This window comes from Triturus cristatus, chromosome 7 (genome assembly GCF_964204655.1).
Source record: "Triturus cristatus chromosome 7, aTriCri1.1, whole genome shotgun sequence".
In the NCBI taxonomy this organism is placed as follows: domain Eukaryota; kingdom Metazoa; phylum Chordata; class Amphibia; order Caudata; family Salamandridae; genus Triturus; species Triturus cristatus.
Window position 1 is genome coordinate 1,834,285,608 of NC_140590.1, and position 20,571 is coordinate 1,834,306,178.

General features: G+C 42.4%; 1 protein-coding gene across 1 annotated transcript in view; it reads right to left on the reverse strand.

The window, feature by feature from the left end:
• LOC146813350 (transient receptor potential cation channel subfamily V member 6-like) overlaps positions 1-20,571 on the reverse strand; it is a 184,778-nt gene that overhangs the window by 43,200 nt on the left and 121,007 nt on the right. Inside the window, exon 8 of the mRNA XM_085620159.1 lies at positions 19,386-19,598. Within this exon, the coding sequence (XP_085476285.1) occupies positions 19,386-19,598 (213 nt within the window). The remainder of the gene's footprint in view (positions 1-19,385; positions 19,599-20,571) is intronic.

Consider the following 20,571-nt stretch of genomic DNA (forward strand, 5'->3'; position numbering starts at 1 on the left):
AATGCTTTTGTCTCGATTTAAGTACAAGCCTGAATTAGATTAGCAAAGTTTGGTCACAAGATGTTTGCCTAATGTGTGGCAAGATGAACCACAAAGGTTACAATCTTGTGGAATTTCAAGCTGCCCTCTTGGGTCCAAGCTGCCTAATCTCCCACCAGGACTAGAGCCACATGCCTGTGCTCCTGTGAATACAGTCTTAGCTCATGCCTCAAAACAAAGAAATGACTGAAGACAAGAGTGCGAGCATGAGACTCTGCAAAGAGAAATGCTGTGTTTGGGATAAGCAGTGATGCAGTAATGCAGCAAACCATGTTACACAATGATCCACATCTATTACATTGTTTTCCCAATTTCTATGGTGTTTTTGTTGTTAATCCTGGTCAGAGAAGCAAGCAAAACCTTCAGGATACACCTTTCAAGTTAGATACATTTCAAGATATACAAAGAAACAAGAACATTATCTACTCTACAGCAACTTTTAGAATGTTTTATTTAGTTCACCAGAGGGCGAACCAAATTCAAGCATATTTTGGCTCTACCGGTGCTTGTCAAATGGAAGGCCAAGCATTGTGAAGTCAGTAGGGTGAGAAAGTCATCTTAGAATTCTGTTTTTTTAGCATTCATTACGGTACAAAAGGGGGTGGTGATGGACAGAGCATCAGAACCAATCAAACACTCACACCCAGTCAACAGATCTGGGTTTGATCCATCACCGTTCTTTAGCCCACTCTGCCTCTCCAGTTCAGACATGGCCATATGCAAATCAGTCTGACCCTGTGCCTCATGGGAACAGTCCAGCCCGAACTGCCAAGCCATGCCTTCCCTGGACCGGAAACAAGCTTCCTAGTACTGGTTTCTGGCATTTCAGCCGTCTTCAGCCTGACTGGGTGTGAGTGTTTGATTGGTTCTGATGCTCCGTCCATCACCACCCCCTTTTGTACCGCTTTTTAGCATTCATTAACATAATTATACAGTGCCAAGATTGCTGCATGTCGCATACATGGATACAGCATGCGGCCACGGAGGCACAGCTGAACCGGTGAGGGGCCTGCTGCAAACCCCTAAAGGGGGGCAGAGGTGAGCCTAGGATAACGCGGGGTGCTGATTGGTCAGCTTGGTTGGAAGCGACCAATCAGTTGGTGGCCCCCTGGGTGTATCACAAGGATAAAGGACGTGGGGGGCTCCCAAAGAGTCATATGTCTTCACCATTGGGCCATCCACCACACAGAGAACACAAGTGTCACAGCCGCGGATTGCAAATGGGCTCAGGCAAGACGGGGACAGCAGAAGGAGCGCAATAGCCAAAGGTGGCTCTTAGGATGCCATCAGGCAGGGCTACGAGGAGCAAGCTATGGGTCAGCATGCGTTCAGCAGAGGGCAGACAGCATTTGCAGCTCGGGACAGGCAGCAGGGCCTCAAACTACACTTGACAGCAAGGCTCAACCTAAAAGCAGCAGGAGAGGTGCTAGAACCTGGCTGGGAAGGGGCATTCACTCAGAGAACTGTCATGAGGTGTTGTTATGGACTAAGGACTACTGGACTTGGGCTGCAGGAAATTTGGGGCAATGATGGCGTTATCCATGTTTAAACTTGAACTGTGTGCTTTCTTAAGTCAACATGTGAATAAAGAGGAGCTGCAGCCATTTTGCACTTCAGAGGTGGTTTCACCTGTTACTGCAAAGAAAGGTGGGGTGCATGTACCGACCGTGGTGCTTGAGGACACTCGTCCATCTGAATGGGGTTCGAATTTGGAACAGCTTGTGCCACAATTGTACATGCATGGACGAAGACAAAATGGGCAGTGGCAGGCTGAGGAACATGGCAAGGAATGACTACCTTTGCTCTGCCCAGACTCGAATGAGGAGCCTGGACAAAGGAAAAAGAGGGCGGGCAGAAAAGTTCCAGTTTGTGACTGGGGAAAGAGAAAGAGTGGGGCAGGGTAGGGTAGGGAAGGAGAGAGAGAGCTGATCAGTGTGGACAGAAAGAGCAGATAAAGGGAAGAGGCCCAAAGGGATAAAGAACAAAAAGGTGTTAACATACAAGTGGAAAAGAAGACGACTCATGCATATCTTTGCTAAAAGCCAAATGCAATACAAGCATGCCAAAGGAAAAATAGTTATGTGGCGAAGGTGGTAGAAGGATACATCTCATCTGATCAAAACCTCAGTAGACCAAAAATACTTCAAGGGTGGAACAAACAAAAAACAAATCACATTGAGGGATGCCATTGAATAAGGAGCAGGGACTTTGAATAGACAAGATAGTCATCCAATCAAAAGCAAGAAGCAGCCCAAATGCCCCTCTAGTATAAGTTCAAGTATTGTATACGGTGCAGAGACAGGATATCGAATCACAAATATCGAGTTGCACAAATATCGAGTTGCAAATTTCGTGGGTCGGAAATATCAACAGCAAGAACATCATGGTCAAGAATATCGACTCAAGGTAAGTAGTATTGATTTTAAAAATATCGAAATGTTTAATTTCATTTGCAAAAATATAGTTTTTAAAAATATTGTTAGTTTATTAATGTTATGTATTTTAGTATATATTTTATATGTATGTCGTATATGTTTTTTAGTATAAGAATTGTTTGTATTTTTAATATATGTTACATTTTTAGTACTTATTTTTTATTTTTTATTTGTATTTTAGTTCTGTAGCGGACTGTGGGTTTATAGGAGAATAGGGTGAGAAGTAATTTAATTCTATTAAATTTAGTGATTATTTTTAATTTATTAATATTTGTTTATTTGAGATGTTATAGTGTTAATTGTGTAAAGTGGTTTATTATTAGTTAATTATTAATTGGTTGTTTAATTAATGTAAATTAATTAATTGGTAATTAATTATGGTAATTGTGTACTTCATTTTAGGTGTGTGTTATGGTGTTTATAGGTGTTAAGGGTGGGAATTAATTCATTTTTAATTGAAAAATTAATATTTGGATGTTAATTAATTTTAAATAATTAATTGGTAATTAATTATGGTAACTGTGTAATTAATTTTAGGTGTGTGTTGTGGTGTTTATAGGTATTAAGGGTGGGAAGTAATTTATTTTTATTTTATGAATTAATGCTTTGATGTCAATTAATTTTAAATAATTAATTGGTAATTGATTATGGTAATTGTGTTATTTATTTTGGGTGTGTGTTTATAGGAGTAAAGGGTGGGAAGTAATTTGTATTTAATTAATTAGTATATAGTTGTTAATTAATGTTAATTATTTGATATGAATATTTGGTAATTGTTTATTTATTTGTCTGTTGTTTTTACTTTTAAAGGGGTAATGAGTGGGTATTAACTACATTTTAATTACTTCTTCATTAGTTGTTAATAGTAATAGTTTTCAATTTATAAATACGTTTAAATTGTGTTTTATTATTTTAGAGTTTAATTTAGGTGTGTGTTGTTGATATCATACTGTTAAAGTGTGTGTAGTCAACTAATGTTTATTAGTTTTTTTAATAATAATATTTCATTGATTATTAATTATGTTAATTGTGGTAAACAAATTAATTAAAATGTGGAAGTGTTTTGTTATTGGTGTGGTGTTATAGGGTAGTAAATATATTAACAACATTTAGTTATTATTTAATTTATTTGCTTGTGAATATGTTCTAGTTTAAAAGATATGTTATAATTGTATTTATTATTTTATATTGGATATTATTTGTAGGTTTTTTTATATGTAATTAATAGTATGAAATGTTTTCTTTTTATTTATTTAATGTATTTGATTGTTTTCATTTCTAAATATTGTTTATTCATTTTTATATTTTTTATATATTTTTTTATTGTTTTTTATTTTTGTTTTAACTGTTTGAGTGTAAATAGTAATTTTTGTCTCTTTGCTATCCAACACTTTCCCTAATATTGCACTCACTGGAGTGGGAATACTCATTTTTACCCCTCCCCTATACAACACTTTCCCTACCGTTGCACTCCCTAGAGTTGGAATAGTAAATTTTATTATTATTTTGCTATCCAACATTTTCCCTACTGTTGCACTGATTTTATTGGGAAATTTAAGTTTAAATATTTTTTAATAGTTTAATGTTTTAATTTATTATAGAATGTTTCTTTTATATTTTAAATTATTGATATATACATATATATATATATCCACACACAAGTCTGCATACGCGGGAGCCCATCACCCTACAGGGCAGCCTCTGACGACCACGGAAACAAAGCATCCCGCTCAGTTGCATCTAGCAATATAACAAAGAAAAGTCGAGGCACTGGTAGCATGTGACAGGCATTTATTGTACCTTTGGGTGGCAACGTTGATTGATTGCTCTGACGCGTTTCAGCTGGAATAGCCTTAATCATAGAACATTGATGCAGTTTACCAACAGGTCTCATAGTCCCACAATGCATCACTTTGGTAAGTGCCAGTTCAGGCAAAGTGCTCATGATATTGAAATTAAAATAAATTGCTGCTGCATTATGTTGCCGCTATACCGTAGTGAATGTCTCGTAACATGTATTACAAGGGGTGATGAAATACCCCCCCTGCATCCCTTGCTTCTTATCTTTATGTTGAGTGACTTGTGGAAAATCCTGAAATCGGAGCGGGTCAGTCTCCCAGCATCAACATCCACACACGAGTCTTTGTACATACATATATGTACACAAAGATATATATATGGGACCATGTGTAATAGGGTCACATGACCTGTGTTTACTGGAGTGTTCGTATGGAAATAATTATATGTGAAAAGTATATTTGTTGTTTTCAGTAACATAGCCACTTGGCGTTCTGAATTTCACTTACACTCTTCTGTTTATGCACTTGCGTTTGTAAACCTTAAGGATCTTTTCTTTCCTTTTTCTCACTTTGAGTGACTTGAAGTCTTTTGTTTATTACATTGCTCGGATAACGAGCAACGCTTGGTCCGCTTTCTATGTTTACATTCACTAGAAATGGTGGACGAGTGTTATACTTTTTTTGGCCAGTGAAGAAGAGCGTCTGCTCGAAACGCGTGTGCCCGCCGTACAAGAGGCTCGGGGAAAGCCAACTTGCTTTGGGATATATATATATATATATATGTATATATATATATATATATATATATATATATATATATATATATATTATCTACTGTTATAGTTAGGACCGTGCTTCCATAGGAAATCCGCAACATTCTATTTGGAATAACTTTGGCGCCGGTTGACGAATCCTCGCGAAATTTTCGAAATAGGTGGGGCGCTCCGCTCCGCTCCTACCCTGAAAGTCTCGGGGGGATTCGTCAAGCGGGGGCTGAGAAAAAAGGGGGGTCCCAAAACGCGTTTTCCCCATGCAATTTTCCATAGGGACCTTTAGTCCAAGGTACAGCCCGAACGGCTGAACAGAATTACTTGAAATTTGGCAGAGAGGTAGTCCTCAGGTCAGGGATGTGCCTTTTGCAGGTCTGGTGTCAATCTGTTCAGTAGTTCCTGAGAAAATCAAAAGTAAAATCATATATATATGTGGGCGGAGCCTAACCACACATCACCTGAGATCTGATTGGCTGTCAGCACTTCATCCAAGAAGTGTTGGCAGCCATCTTGGGACCAATATACATGATAGCACCTCATTAAAAAGCATTGCAGTTAATAGAAGGTTGTAAGACTTTAGTTACATTATAAATCATTTGTTGATGGTACCATACTCGTTTTAGGAATTGTGGTATGTTCTAAGGTGATTTCACCATGTGAAAAAGCCTTCTGCTGGGATATCATGATTGAGAGAAAAATCTTTTCTCATGCTTTTCCCACAGAGGTTTGGAAGGTGATCTATAAGCTAAACTGAGAGCTTATTTTCTGTAAATTCACATTATCTTTCTCAGTCATGTGAGAATGAAGTCTGACATTCTCAGTAAAACATGTACATCCAACAAGGGCAGAGACTGTCAGTTGATTCCTTTGTGTTCTACTGCAGCTTCCCAAAGTGTTCCAAGGAACAACTAGAGCGCTAACAGTCCTACTTATGATAAACGTATGGCACACCTGAAGCCATCTTGCTTGGATTAAAGTGGTAACTCTTAAAACATTTAATTTAAAAAGGAACAAAATGAGGGGGTTCATTTTTCCATAAAAAGTATGATTAGTGCTGCAGAAAGAAAAATTAGGGCACATTTTGAGTGACTTCTCAAATCCTCTTCTATTTCCTTAAAATATTCTGACATGCAGACTGAAACATGCACTTTCAATACCAGCAGCAGTTTTCCCTTGTGAGCAGTAGCTTTACTACAGTGATCTAATGAGCAAAAAGAGTGCTAACATTCTGAATTTATGGCAAATGTGTGACACATCTGAATGTCTTTGGAATCAAAGTAAAAAACTGAAAGTATTTCCTACTGAGGAGACTGCAGTAAATGAGGAAATTAGGAAACTTCATAACAAATAAGTCTGCCAAGATGGCCACCAGAGACAAAAGAGCCCAAATGTAGCCCAAATATCACCCAGATGTAGCCCAAGTATAGCCCAATGACAGAATGTCCCAGAGTGTTCTTAAAAACATCTAGAGCGCTTACTGTCTCCATTATGACAAAAGTATGGCACACCTGAAGCCATCTTGATTGGAATAAACTGGTAACACTTAAAACATTTAATTTAAAAAGGAACACAATGAGGGGGTTCATTTTGCCATAGAAATTATGATTAATGCTGAAGAAAGAAAATGAGGGCAAATTTTGAGTGACTTCTCAAATCCTCTTCTATTTCATTAAAAAATTCTGACATGCAGACTGAAACATGCACTTTTAATACCAGGAGCAGACTTCCATGGTGAACAGTAGTTTTACTACAGTGATCTAATGAGCAACTAGAGTGCTAACATTCAGAATTTATGGCAAATGTGTGACATATCTGAATACCTTCATGATGGAATCAAAGTAAAAAACTGAAAACATTTCCTACTGAGGAGACTGCAGTACATGAGGAAATTAGGAAACTTCATAACAAATAAATCTCCCAAGATGGCCACCGGAGACAAAAGAGCCCAAATGCAGCCCAAAATCACCCAGATGTAGCCCAAATATAGCCCAATGACAGAAGTGTGCAAAACACTTATTATTTTGTGTTTTTGCAGTGTTATATAGTGAAGACTTGTCAGGTATTGGAGTGCTTTACATGAGCATTGGTTACATCACACAAGAACAAATTCATTTTGGTTGTAGACATGGGGAGACTAAGTGATTTGACCAGAATCACAGAATGTCGAGCTGAAGCAGAAACTCCAACCTGGTTCCCCAGTTGCAAAGTCTGCAGTTCTGGAAGTAACACCACATCCTCTCCCCTAAGTGCAACATTTAATCAAGTGGTCAACTGGATAAAAAAACATAAAGGTAACAAATAATTTAAAAGTGCTTTCTCGCTATTTGAAAACTCAGAAAATATGTCCTTATTTTAGTCTTTTAGAGCACTAACCATAATTTTGATGCCAATAAGACCCTCTCATATATGTAATTTCTAAAGGAAATGCTCTAGGTATTACAGTTTTGATTACATCAAGATGACGTCAGGCGTTCCACACTTTTGTAATAAATATAGAATGTTAGCAATCTAGTTGTTCATTAGGATACTGTTGAGAGGCAGAGGCCAGGGGCACGGACTCTGAAAATTGAAGGCAGGTAGGAGGGTGCAAAGGCAACAATTTAACCACACTGAGCAGGCAGGAAGGGCCGTGGCAGCACAACAGACTATGGAGGGCAGTGGAAAGGGGGGCAGGGGCAACAAACCAACAATTCAGGACTTGCAAGAGAGGCTGTGGCAATGTAATAGACCATTGTGGGCAGAAGGAAGAGGCAATGGTAGTACAACCATACATGCCAACAGACCCGATTCAGTCAGGAAACGTCCAATGTTTTTAAGCTCAAATGGGCTTTATTTTATTAGTCTCCTGTCTACAATCTCCTCTTTTTCAATGTAACTCAAAGGGGAAAATCAATACCCCAGTTTTTTTCAAAATCTCCCTCTTACCAAGTTCAAAATGTTCGCAAGTATGGTACATTGGATCATGGAAGGAAATGAGGTAGGGACATGGACTTGGATAACAGAGGACAGGCGGGACATGGAGAGGTGCACCAAACTGACCCTGCAGGGCAGGCATCAGGGTTTGCAGCAGCACAATACACCACACAGGGCATGCGGGACGGGAGTGCAGCACAACAATCCATCGAAAGCAAGAGGGAGGGGACAGGACCATGCACATGGACAACAGAGAACAGAGGGGCAAGAGGCAGGACCATAATGGACAGACAGGAGAGAAAGCTGCAGCATAACAGACCATAAAGGGCAGGAGGGATGGATCAGGGGCATTACAATTGAACAGACAAGCCAGGAGGGAGGGAGTAGGGGTCTGCACATGTAAACAGAGGGCTGGGGGCAAGGGGGCAGGGCAGGAGCAGCAAGATAGCCATGGAGGTCAGGCAGGATGGGCACTAGAAGCAAGACACACCATGAAGAGCAACAGTGAGACTGTGATGGCATACACACAGACCATGGAGGGAAGGTGGGAGGGGTTCAGGGGCAGCTAACTGACCCCACAGGGAAGGTGGGAGGGGCCATGGCAGCACAGAAGACCATGCATGGCAAGTGGGAGGGTTAGTGGTAGCACAATGGCTATGATGGGCAAGAAGGAGGGTGCAGGGGCATGCACAAAGGACGATGGAGGATAGAAGGAAGGGTCAGGACCTGTGCACAGACAAGAAAGTTCAGGGGAAGGGGCCTCACAACAGACCGCACGGGGCAGGCAGGAGGAGCAGTTGCAGCACAACAGACCAGGGAGGGCAGAAGGGTGTGGCAGTACAATGGACCATGTAGGACAGGAGGAAGAGGATAGGGGCATGGCATGTGGACAGGCAGGGTGGAGGTGGCAGGGACAGGTTACAGTCATCTGACAATGCTAGGCAGGTGGGAGGGGAGTGGCAGCTCAACAGAACACTCAGAGTAGATAGGAGTGGTAGGTCCATGGAACATGGTGGGCAAAAAGGATGGAGCAGGGGCATGCACAAAGACATCGGAGGGCAGGGGAAGGAGAATAGGGGCAGCAAGCTAAGCACACAGTTTAAGCAGGAGGTCAATGATGGGGCATAAAATTGGGCAATGGAGGGCAGGAGGAGTGGACTGGTACATCATACTAAATTGAGGGCAGTGGCAGCACATCAGACCATGCATGGCAGGAGGGAGGAGGCTAGTCCATGGATTCACACAACAGAGGATAGGGAGGAGGGGGATGGGGCAGCAAGCTAACTGTTCAGAGAAGGCGGGTATTAGGAACTTTATTGTTTTTAAAACGCGTGTCTGTGCGAACTACTTAAAATATGAACAAGTATGCAGCATAATCTCACTTTTATTCAGGAAGAAGAGGACGTGTGTGACTGTGACTCCGGGCTCACTTGGCAGAAACACCCCCTGACCCTCCACTCTCTATCGCAAAATGTAATGCCCCTGAAAAGGGTAGGTGAACACAGTGTTATATAGAACATAGTCCTGAGAGCACGATTGAAAATGAAAACTAGATATAGTGTATGGTATAAACTATGCACCAAAAAGTGTGATATAAGATGAACCGGGCGTGAAATATAATATGCAATACATTGTGCGCAATGACAGATTCATTGGAGAGCGCGAGATAGCACAGGCACTGGCGCGTGCTATGCGATATGCGCCTTGGAGTGTAATATGCACAGGGCAGTGTTGTGTAACCTAACTAGTCTCTAAAGTTGTAATATAAAATATGTGCTGGGGAGTGTAACGTTGCATATGCTCTGTGACAAAGATATGGATCCCAGATTGTAATATGTATGGCATAGCACTGTGCGTTATAACATAGGCATCGAGGAAGGCACGTTAGATGGGGCAATATAACCCGTGCGAAGACAAGTGTGGCATGACATATTCACGGGGTGGTGTTACAGTGCACATGGGCTAGAGAGTGTCATAGCATATGCACTAGCTACTGGAATACAACACAGAGGTGTGTGGCACTCAGCAGGCAATGGTGGGTGTAACACAGCATTGGGCTCTGCCAGGAGCGCGCTGTGACTCTCAAGTGATGTTCGTCCCCTTTCCAGAGAGTACAATAAAAAGTATTACACATCCGGCAGTGGATGTGTGTTTTACTAACCGTGAGGGGGGTTTCTTGCATAGTTTTGGTCGAATTTTTGTCGAATCCCTTTGAATGGCTTGGTGTGCATGTGTATTAAATGTGCCTGTCAATAGCTACCCATGTTTGTATAAATAAACGACAAGGGTGTCTACCGGGATTAGGCACGGTAGGGCATCAGACATGTCAGAGCTTCACTAGTGGTGTAAATACATTCCACGTGGATTCATTGTATGCATAGTCGCCTTTTAATGAATATCACGCAAATCGTCATGGTGATAGGTACGTACGGTTTGTCCAGCATGTCCTAGGTGTGTCTATAAATATATATTTTTTTAAAATAATAAAAAACAGTGGCCGGCCCTGGGGATTGGGGTCAAAAAAATATAATTAGGAGATAGGCCCTGGGGGATGGGGTCATCGGGGCCAAAAAATTTAGAATAAGAAGGGGAACCACACAGCCCCCCTTCTTAAAAAATTAAAATAAATAAAAGACTGGCATCATGCCGGAGGCTACGCCCCCTCCTTGCAGCACTCTGCAAACGCGCCCCCTGGTGAGTTGTAAGTTGGGGAATTAATTCCTCTTCAATACTGAGGGTCCCTGAGGGCCAACTAGCCCAACAGGCATCTCCAGTATGCACCAGGGAGCTGCGCTGCAGACAGGTGTTCTGAGGCCAAGCCCCTTTTTACACCTCTCTGCAACACAGCTCTGTGGCGCTTACTGGAGGTACCTAGTGGTCTAGTTTGACCCTAGGGACCCTTAGGATTCAAGGGGACTTAATCTCTCAACTTAGAACAGCCACAGGGCGCGTTTACAAAGTGGTGAAGGGAGGGGACGGGGCCTGAGGTGACGTGTGCAAACACGCACTATGGCACGTTTTAAATTGGGGATATAATTTTCCTTCAATACTGAGGGCCCCTGGGGGCTAACTAGCCCACCAAGTGCTTCCAGTAAGCGTCACTGAGCTGCATTGCAGAGAGGTGGTCCAGGCCGTGCCACTTTTTACACCTCTCTGCAACGCAGCTCTGACGCACTTACTGGAGGTACCTACTAGGCTAGTTGGACCCTAGGGACCCTCAGGATTCAAATGAACTTAATCTCCCAACTAAAAATGGACACAGGGCGTGTTTACACAGTGGTGAAGAGAGGGGACGGGGCCTGAGTTAACGTGTGCAAAAACGCCCTGTGGCCTGTTTTAAGAGGTAATTTTAATCCCCCTGCCCTATTATATACTAGGGGCTTACAGAGGAGGTCATGCTAATCACAGGGGGACCCCAACGCATAATGTTCCCTAGTGTATGTAGGTGTTTTCACTGTATTCTAAGTCTCTTTTAACATAGCACTGGCTCTAGGACTGGTTAGTCAGACTCAGTTACCAACAGTGTCCGTCTGAAAAAGTTGAGGGTACAGGATGATTTTGCAAAAAGGCTTCTTTCTGCTTTTCTTTTTGTTCTTTCTGCACGTTATCCTTCTTGCTGCACTTTTCTTCGTCTTTGAGGACTTCTGTTGCTTCTTTCTGCACTTCTTTTTTTTCTTTCTGTGCATTTTTTCTTCTTTCTTCACATGTCCTATCTCTGTAGGCATAGTTAGAAATTAGCATTTAAAAAACCTTTGAAATTCACAGAAAAAACCATAGGTTTCAGGCACGTTATAGTTAGGAATTAGCATTTAAAAAACCTCAGAAATTCACTGAAAAAACCATAGGTTTCAGGGGTGTTATAGTTAGCTGGACTTTTCACTTGTACAAAACCATTCAAATTCCCCCGTTATAGTTAGTTCAGCTAACTATAACTCGCGCGCCCGCAATGCACTGCTGATGACGTCACATATTACATCACTCATGACATGGTCAGTGACATCACTCATGACATCACTGATGACATCTCAAATGACATCACTGATGACATCATCCTTGTGCTAGAGTGGCAGACCTCCTCTCACCCTAATATAACCTTTGATACACACATTCAAAAATAGAGACTAAACTTTTCAAAACAATGGACATACCAATACCAGTTACAACAACCTCTTCAGTAATTCTAAGATCCACATACACATCCACTCATTCACCAACAGTCCTATACAGTCACTCATACATGTATTCACTCATATGTACTCATACACCTATACGTCCTGTTACACAATGCCACTCATCCATAGAGTTACTCACACACATAGTCACTCATGCTAATAAAGAATCAAACATACATTTATTTGCATATACAGTTATACACACACACCCGCACTTACCTCTACGGAAACTTACACATACTTAGTCTTTTAAACAATCACTTATAGAAACACATACTTATTCATACAGGAACTCTTTCAATCTCTCACTCTCACATATACTCACTTATGTACACCAATAGTCACATATACTAGTTTAAAACATATGTAGTTATTCATAAAGACACTATTGAGACAGTCATTCACTCACTAACACACCCATACACACACTCATCCACCCATACAGTCCTTCACACATGCTGTCTTCAACACATACAAACAGTGAGTCACTCATTCATGCACCTATGCACTACGTAATACCCCCCACCGAACCATGCAGACACTCAGACTGATACTCAAAAAAACAACTAATAACCTATATAGACACCCATGTAGCTACTCACCAACCCATGCAGCCACTTATACACAAAGTGAGAGACTGATACAGATATTTACATATTTAAACATTACTCACTAAGCCATGTATTCACTATGATACACTTAATCAGTCAGTTACACAATCAATTTTTCAAAAACAAATCATCCATTTAGACACTTATATACCCATTTATTCTTCCATCGACCTTGAGATATACATATATAAAACATATTTAATTTTCAGAAAAACACACATTCACTGGATGATGTCATCAGTGATGTCATTTGAGATGTCATCAGTGATGTCATGAGTGATGTCACTGACCATGTCATGAGTGATGTAATATGTGACGTCATCAGCAGTGCATTGCGGGTGCGCGAGTTATAGTTAGCTGAACTAACTATAACGGGGGAATTTAAATGGTTTTGTACAAGTGAAAAGTCCAGCTAACTATAACACCCCTGAAACCTATGGTTTTTTCAGTGAATATATATATATATATATATATATTCTGCTCCAAGGTGTCCACCTGTAAGTAGCACTCGACCAGCAGCTTGATTCATGTGTAGGTAGCGACGGGGATCCGCTCGCAGGAGCCGCTCCGTAGTGGATTTGCCTGACGCGTTTCGAAGCTCCATATGCTTCTCTTCAGAGGCTTTAACGGAAACGGTGTGCACAACCGCTAACCCACTTCGCCATTTAACATATGACACACCCACCAATGGGAGGCTCAAATGAGACTGTGCATTATGGGAAGTGTAGTGCGGAAAGCACATAATCAAGTCCTATATGGACCCTGCAAGTGGGCCCGTCCTTGATCCTATGTACGGCTGCTGTTCCACTTTCGTGGCCCCCAAGACTTCCGGGGTGGTGCATACTCCGCGGATGGACGGCCGCGTGTTATATTCTGCTCCAAGGTGTTCACCTGTAAGTAGCACTCGACCAGCAGCTTGATTCATGTGTAGGTAGGGACGGGGATCCGCTCGCAGGAGCCGCTCCGTAGTGGATTTGCCTGACGCGTTTCGAAGCTCCATATGCTTCTCTTCAGAGGCTTTAACGGAAACGGTGTGCACAACCGCTAACCCACTTCGCCATTTAACATATGACACACCCACCAATGGGAGGCTCAAATGAGACTGTGCATTATGGGAAGTGTAGTGCGGAAAGCACATAATCAAGTCCTATATGGACCCTGCAAGTTGGCCCGCCCTTGATCCTATGTACGGCTGCTGTTCCACTTTCGTGGCCCCCAAGACTTCCGGGGTGGTGCATACTCTGCGGCTGGACGGCCGCGTGTTATATTCTGCTCCAAGGTGTCCACCTGTAAGTAGCATTCGACCAGCAGCTTGATTCATGTGTAGGTAGGGACAGGGATCCGCTCGCAGGAGCCGCTCCGTAGTGGATTTGCCTGACGCGTTTCGAAGCTCCATATGCTTCTCTTCAGAGGCTTTAACGGAAACGGTGTGCACAACCGCTAACCCACTTCGCCATTTAACATATGACACACCCACCAATGGGAGGCTCAAATGAGACTGTGCATTATGGGAAGTGTAGTGCGGAAAGCACATAATCAAGTCCTATATGGACCCTGCAAGTGGGCCCGTCCTTGATCCTATGTACGGCTGCTGTTCCACTTTCGTGGCCCCCAAGACTTCCGGGGTGGTGCATACTCCGCGGCTGGACGGCCGCGTGTTATATTCTGCTCCAAGGTGTCCACCTGTAAGTAGCACTCGACCAGCAGCTTGATTCATGTGTAGGTAGGGACGGGGATCCGCTCGCAGGAGCCGCTCCGTAGTGCGTTTGCCTGGCGCGTTTCGAAGCTCCATATGCTTCTCTTCAGAGGCTTTAACGGAAACGGTGTGCACAACCGCTAACCCACTTCGCCATTTAACATATGACACACCCACCAATGGGAGGCTCAAATGAGACTGTGCATTATGGGAAGTGTAGTGCGGAAAGCACATAATCAAGTCCTATATGGACCCTGCAAGTGGGCCCGTCCTTGATCCTATGTACGGCTGCTGTTCCACTTTCGTGGCCCCCAAGACTTCCGGGGTGGTGCATACTCCGCGGCTGGACGGCCGCGTGTTATATTCTGCTCCAAGGTGTCCACCTGTAAGTAGCACTCGACCAGCAGCTTGATTTATGTGTAGGTAGGGTCGGGGATCCGCTCGCAGGAGCCGCTCCGTAGTGGATTTGCCTGGCGCGTTTCGAAGCTCCATATGCTTCTCTTCAGAGGCTTTAACGGAAACGGTGTGCACAACCGCTAACCCACTTCGCCATTTAACATATGACACACCCACCAATGGGAGGCTCAAATGAGACTGTGCATTATGGGAAGTGTAGTGCGGAAAGCACATAATCAAGTCCTATATGGATCCTGCAAGTGTGCCCGTCCTTGATCCTATGTACGGCTGCTGTTCCACTTTCGTGGCCCCCAAGACTTCCGGGGTGGTGCATACTCCGCGGCTGGACGGCCGCGTGTTATATTCTGCTCCAAGGTGTCCACCTGTAAGTAGCACTCAACCAGCAGCTTCATATATATACATTTTATATAATTTTAAAAATTTAAAATAAGTTAAAGACAATAGTTTATTAAATATTTTGAAGTAAATATATATATATATATATATATGTGTGTATAAATTATTATGTTTGTGTGTTTATCTTTTTTAATGAAGTTTATTTGTTATATTTTGTTAAAATGTATATCAAATGCAATATAGTTTGTTAAAATTAATATTCATATTTAATATCTATTATTTTATTTTATATATATTTAAATCGATATTATTTATATCTATATTTTTTACATTCATATTTTTGATTCAATATTTTTGTACTTACCTGTTTAGGTATGGGAGTCAATATTTTTGAAGCCTGTCTATTGTTTTCGATATTTTGAACATTGATATTTTTGTTATCGATATTCTATCAGTGAACTATCATACACAAAGCTCTCCGCGAGGCAGCGGGTGGAGCAATTTGTAGCAAGATAGCAAAGCTAACCTAATGAGAATTCTTGGGCAAAAATGCCATTTGTGTTTATTTCTATCACTGTTAGAGCTACTGGGAGGTCATAGAAAAGACCACATTATACCTGCATTTCCAAAGAATTTAATTTGCTTGACTGTAGATGTTTTATTTATTCATTATTTTGTTAGCATGGAACAGGCTATTTGAGGCTTGAGAGGGCTGTACGGGATTATTTAGTGCCATATTTTACCACATAATTTGTTCTTGCGTCAAGCATTAATGCACACACACATTTTGCAATAAAAACGTAGCATGAAAAACAGAAGTGGTACCAGCAACACCTAACAAAAGCTCAATCAGAGAGGGCTTCCTCTTGCATAGAGGTGGGAGAGCCAACAAATTAACAGGGAGAGACGAGCCAGAGCCGAGCCAAGGGCCTGGTTGGGATCGTGAAGCCGGTGCACGAGCCCTGCACTGAAAATATTTGCTATATAAATTATACAGCAAACATGATGTCAAATATGGTAAATCCTCTTCAAAATCCAACAAAGTATATTTCTTTAATTTGTGGAAGGGTTGATAATAATAGGGCACATTATTTGTACAACTAAAAGTCTCAACTCACACATTTGAATGTGTTCTCATACACAATAATAAGAAAAAAGAGTTTTTATGAAATAAAACATTTGCCTAAGATAACACAATTTAAAAGAAGTCGTGATTTGTTCAGGTTTTCTAGTTTATCTTTGTACAAATCAGCTAATACATGGGCATCTATTTGTTTTTCCTTCTGTTCAGGCTTTGTTTATACCTTGCAGTGCAGTTTTTAAAATATAGAGCAAACTCCACCCGAAGGTTTTTAGAGCGCTTTACATGAGCACCAGTTACATTGAACAAGCTCACATGCATTGTTTATAGGCACATGGAGATTTAGGCCTTAATTACCTGTGACCGACATCATAGCAGAAAGGGACAGCCCAACAAGGAGTTGGTGGTCCCGCTTCCACAATTATGATGCGACCGCCTTCACAGCCGTGGGGAAGGATATATTTTTTATTGAGGCTTGCGCTGCGGGTTGCAGCACCAGCCTCAATAGAAAATATACACTTTTAAAACATCCCTGCACTGTGTGGCAGGCACATGGTGCAGGGGTGTTTGGGGGGCAGCATTGGTGCACCCCAGGCCCCATAGTGGAGGTCCAGGAAGAAAGCGGGTCCTGCTAGGGACCCCCAAAGTCACTTATAGAAAAGGCCAACATGGAAAGGCTGTGGGAAACGGAAATCAAATTCCTGAAGGCGAATCTTGTTTACAAGGAAATATTCCCCAAAGGGATCATACTGCTAGAGGCAGAAAAAGCCTCTGTCATGGTGATTTGAAACATTTAGTTTACTATTGTAAAGGAAATAAAGGGCCTAAATTGCAATGAGGCTGCGCCACTGGAGCATCACTTGTTGTGATGCTTAGGTGGCGCAGGAGCCTGCTCCAAATTTACGAGGCAGCACTAAGCCACTTTGCATGGCTTAAAGCCGCCTTGTAAACATTGTTCCCTTTAACGCAGTTTTCTGCGTTAAAGGGGCATGTAATGGGTGTTGTTGTGCGCATCCCCAGCAACACCTATGGCTTTTTGACAGTGTCCCTGATTTCACATTCTGCAGCACACATAGAAATGGATAAAGCCTCTTGTGATTCTTTTTGTGCAGGAGGTTTTCACTTCCTGCACAAAAACAATCATCCCTGCAATGTAGGCACCCTTGCACCACGGTGCAAAGGTGCCTGCGTTGGTGCATTGCAGCCCAGTGTGAACCAGCGGAAAAGGACAGGAATACGCCGTATCTGATACAAATGGCACATTCCTGCCCTTTTCTTTTTCCGTCGTGCAGCGCAGCAGGAAGCCCTTATAAATAAGGTCCTAAATTTCCATCAGAGTTCTGCAGGCTGACAGCTGACTCAGTCCCCATAGACCCTCATTACTGCAAAAAATCAGATTTTCATTGTGATACACATAACACTGTGAGCCTTCCACGTACCGTGCATGTCCCCTGTTGGGTTTGCTATATTGAAGAAGCTTCTGGCTGTTCTTTTGGCACATCGTCTCATTTATTATTTTTGAAGTCTACACTTTTTGTTTTCAAAATCATAAAAGTGAATGTGAAGATTACCGCGTTGATCACTGAGGCGTACTAGGTCACACCACTCCCCCGGCCTCCAATAGCTGGAATTCAATGGACTGCCAATGATGCTCAGAGAAGATGGCGCAGCTAGCAGTACCACTCTTCTGTCACTAGGGGCACAGTTCAAACATAGATGTTTGCTTCCTGGATTTTGTTCATCATCAGGGCACTGAATTCTAGTGCTGAAACCTAATGCTGTATTAGTCATTGAGACACAGACCCAGGTGTACCATATCTGGGGAAATAGATTATAGCAACTCATTAATTAGAGTCACATCGGGACGCCTGTCTAAGTCCTTGCGATTAAGTGGGGACAGAAGACTGTACTAGTGAAGTGCATCACTGAATCCTATTCTGGTTAGACATAACAAACTTTTACCTGTCTTTCTAACTTGTTTCTTTAGAGCTTCTTATTATTAGAAATGATTTGAGGGTAATTTCTCAAACACTGACAATACTGGATCTTTCTGCTTACTTTGCAGTATATAAAGTTAACTGCCCTATATTAGACTTGTAAGACTGTGTTCCAAACCTGCCACTACCTCCTAGAACAAGTCACCAGTGCTTGGACTTCATAGTCATGGAAAGTCGAGACTAAAACCAGTCGGTCTGGTCCCCTACTGGAGATCAAAGTGACGTAGGGCCCTAATGTTCCGCAGTCATATAGTGGGCAGAGCCAAGGAAGGCATGGCTTGTTTAGTCATTTATTTTCGAGTATTATAGAGTTCTGCGTGCAGTGGCATAACATTAGCACCCGAAGCCCTCGAGGTAAGGTGGTGCCCGTGAGCTCCAGGGGGCCCCCTCCAACACTGTGCACGGGTGGCGGGCCCCTGGCTTGAGAGCTCCTGATTATCCAGGGGGGGTGCTTTGCATGGTTGGCCTCTCAATTTTTGTAACGTCACCGGCTGCATGGCTATATACATTGACATAAGATATGTGAAGACATTACACTCTGACTGGAAAGCAGAACCTTGTCCGACGTTCTTTTGTGATCCTGTGGCAACAAGGAAAGACCAATTGAAGGCAACTTTGCAGGTATACCCTCCAAACATTTTCTGAAACACAAGTAGTTTAGATGAGCTCTCATGTTAGAGGTCAGAGACCTCCATCGCATAGGGCCCTGGACTCCCAAGGCTTCCTATTCAAGCCTTTCGACAGATCGAGGAGGTGCTTGTGATTTGTGTGACAGGGTAAATTTGATTGTGGTATCCCATGTCTTTCCCGTTCTGTGTATTCTAACTCAGTTTGCACAGCAGATGCCCATGTTTGACCAAATATGTGTGTGTGAGGCAAGCACACACTCAGGATATCCTTGCTGAATGAAGTCTGTACGAGAAGGAAGCTTGCACTGCTGATACCCACATGGGGCTAGTAGTGTATGTCCGAGGCAAGTTTGCATAGCTGATATGCAACTTCTGTCTTCTGTACTAAGGGTGCAGGGAAAGCATTTACTGCTTCTGCCATGTTGTGTCTCTCCTCGATGTCTTACCTTGCCAATGCTTGTTTTTCTAAGTAAGATAGATAAGAACATACCGACAGTGTTCTCTCGATAAGAAGGGTAATGTCTCGGCTGTTGTTAGTCTCTGTTGTTCGAGGCTTCAGAGGTCGATAAACGCAGCATATGGTGAAGCAGGTCATGTATAAAACATAGAGCACGGCAACCACACAGAAATATGGGCGGCCATAGTTGTTCCACTTCAGTCTTACTAACTCCTTGATTGGTGTCATGTCCAGGATTTGTCGTGCCTAGAGTGAGAGAGAAACAGAAAGTTGAGGATAACATGAACATAGCAAATTTGCATTAAGTATGAGAGAAGTCACCACTATATTCACAAGCCTAGATATTCTATAATTTTGCATTGATGTTGCATTACTTTTGTGGCAGAGCACCACCACAAAAATCTTTTTTTTTGCATTTACTGAGCCACGCAAAGTCATGTTGACTGGTTTTGCATAGTTTAGTAAATGCAAAGTAATGCAGAGCATGGTGATGCCATGCATTACTTTGAACTGTGTAGATATTACATGGGTAGAGCATTGGCGTTCAAATGAACCCACCCATGTATTTTGACCGAACCCAGATTTACAAAGACTTGTTCGCACCAAATGGTGAGCCTACCCAAAAGAGGTGTAACAAGGAGAAACAGTTGTATTTCTCCTCATTACTTCACTTTCTATGTGTGCTGCATTCTGAAGTACTCATATCCCTTCCTGCACAAAAACAATCCTGCCCATAATGTTGGCACTAGGCAGCACACAGTGCACCACCATAAGGAGAGTGCAGAAATCTTCACATCTTTCTGAATAGGGAGCATGGCAGCAAAGCAAGTGCCATAGGCTGTGGTGAATTTACTTAGAAAATACTTTATTTTAGAAATAACAAGCAATTATGATGATTAAAACTTTCACATTTTCAGAAACCATCAAGTCAAAATACCTTTGATTGTGTAAATCTGTCAGTTGCAACATGTGTCCAGTTCTTACACCCAGTGGTGTCTTTGAGGTAGGGGTGATTTCAAAGAAGGGTCGTTGACGTGCACAGAGGTCCTTTTTTCATTCCCTGGCTCCAGACTCACTACTACTACTACCTTTTTGTGGAGACCCGGACACAGCCTAATCAGGTATAAGTGTTAGCTCCTCCCTCCCATCCTGCCCAGGATGACTCATCAGCATGTGGATGGCTCACCAGTCACACCTAAGCTTCCCTTGAGTGCGGCTG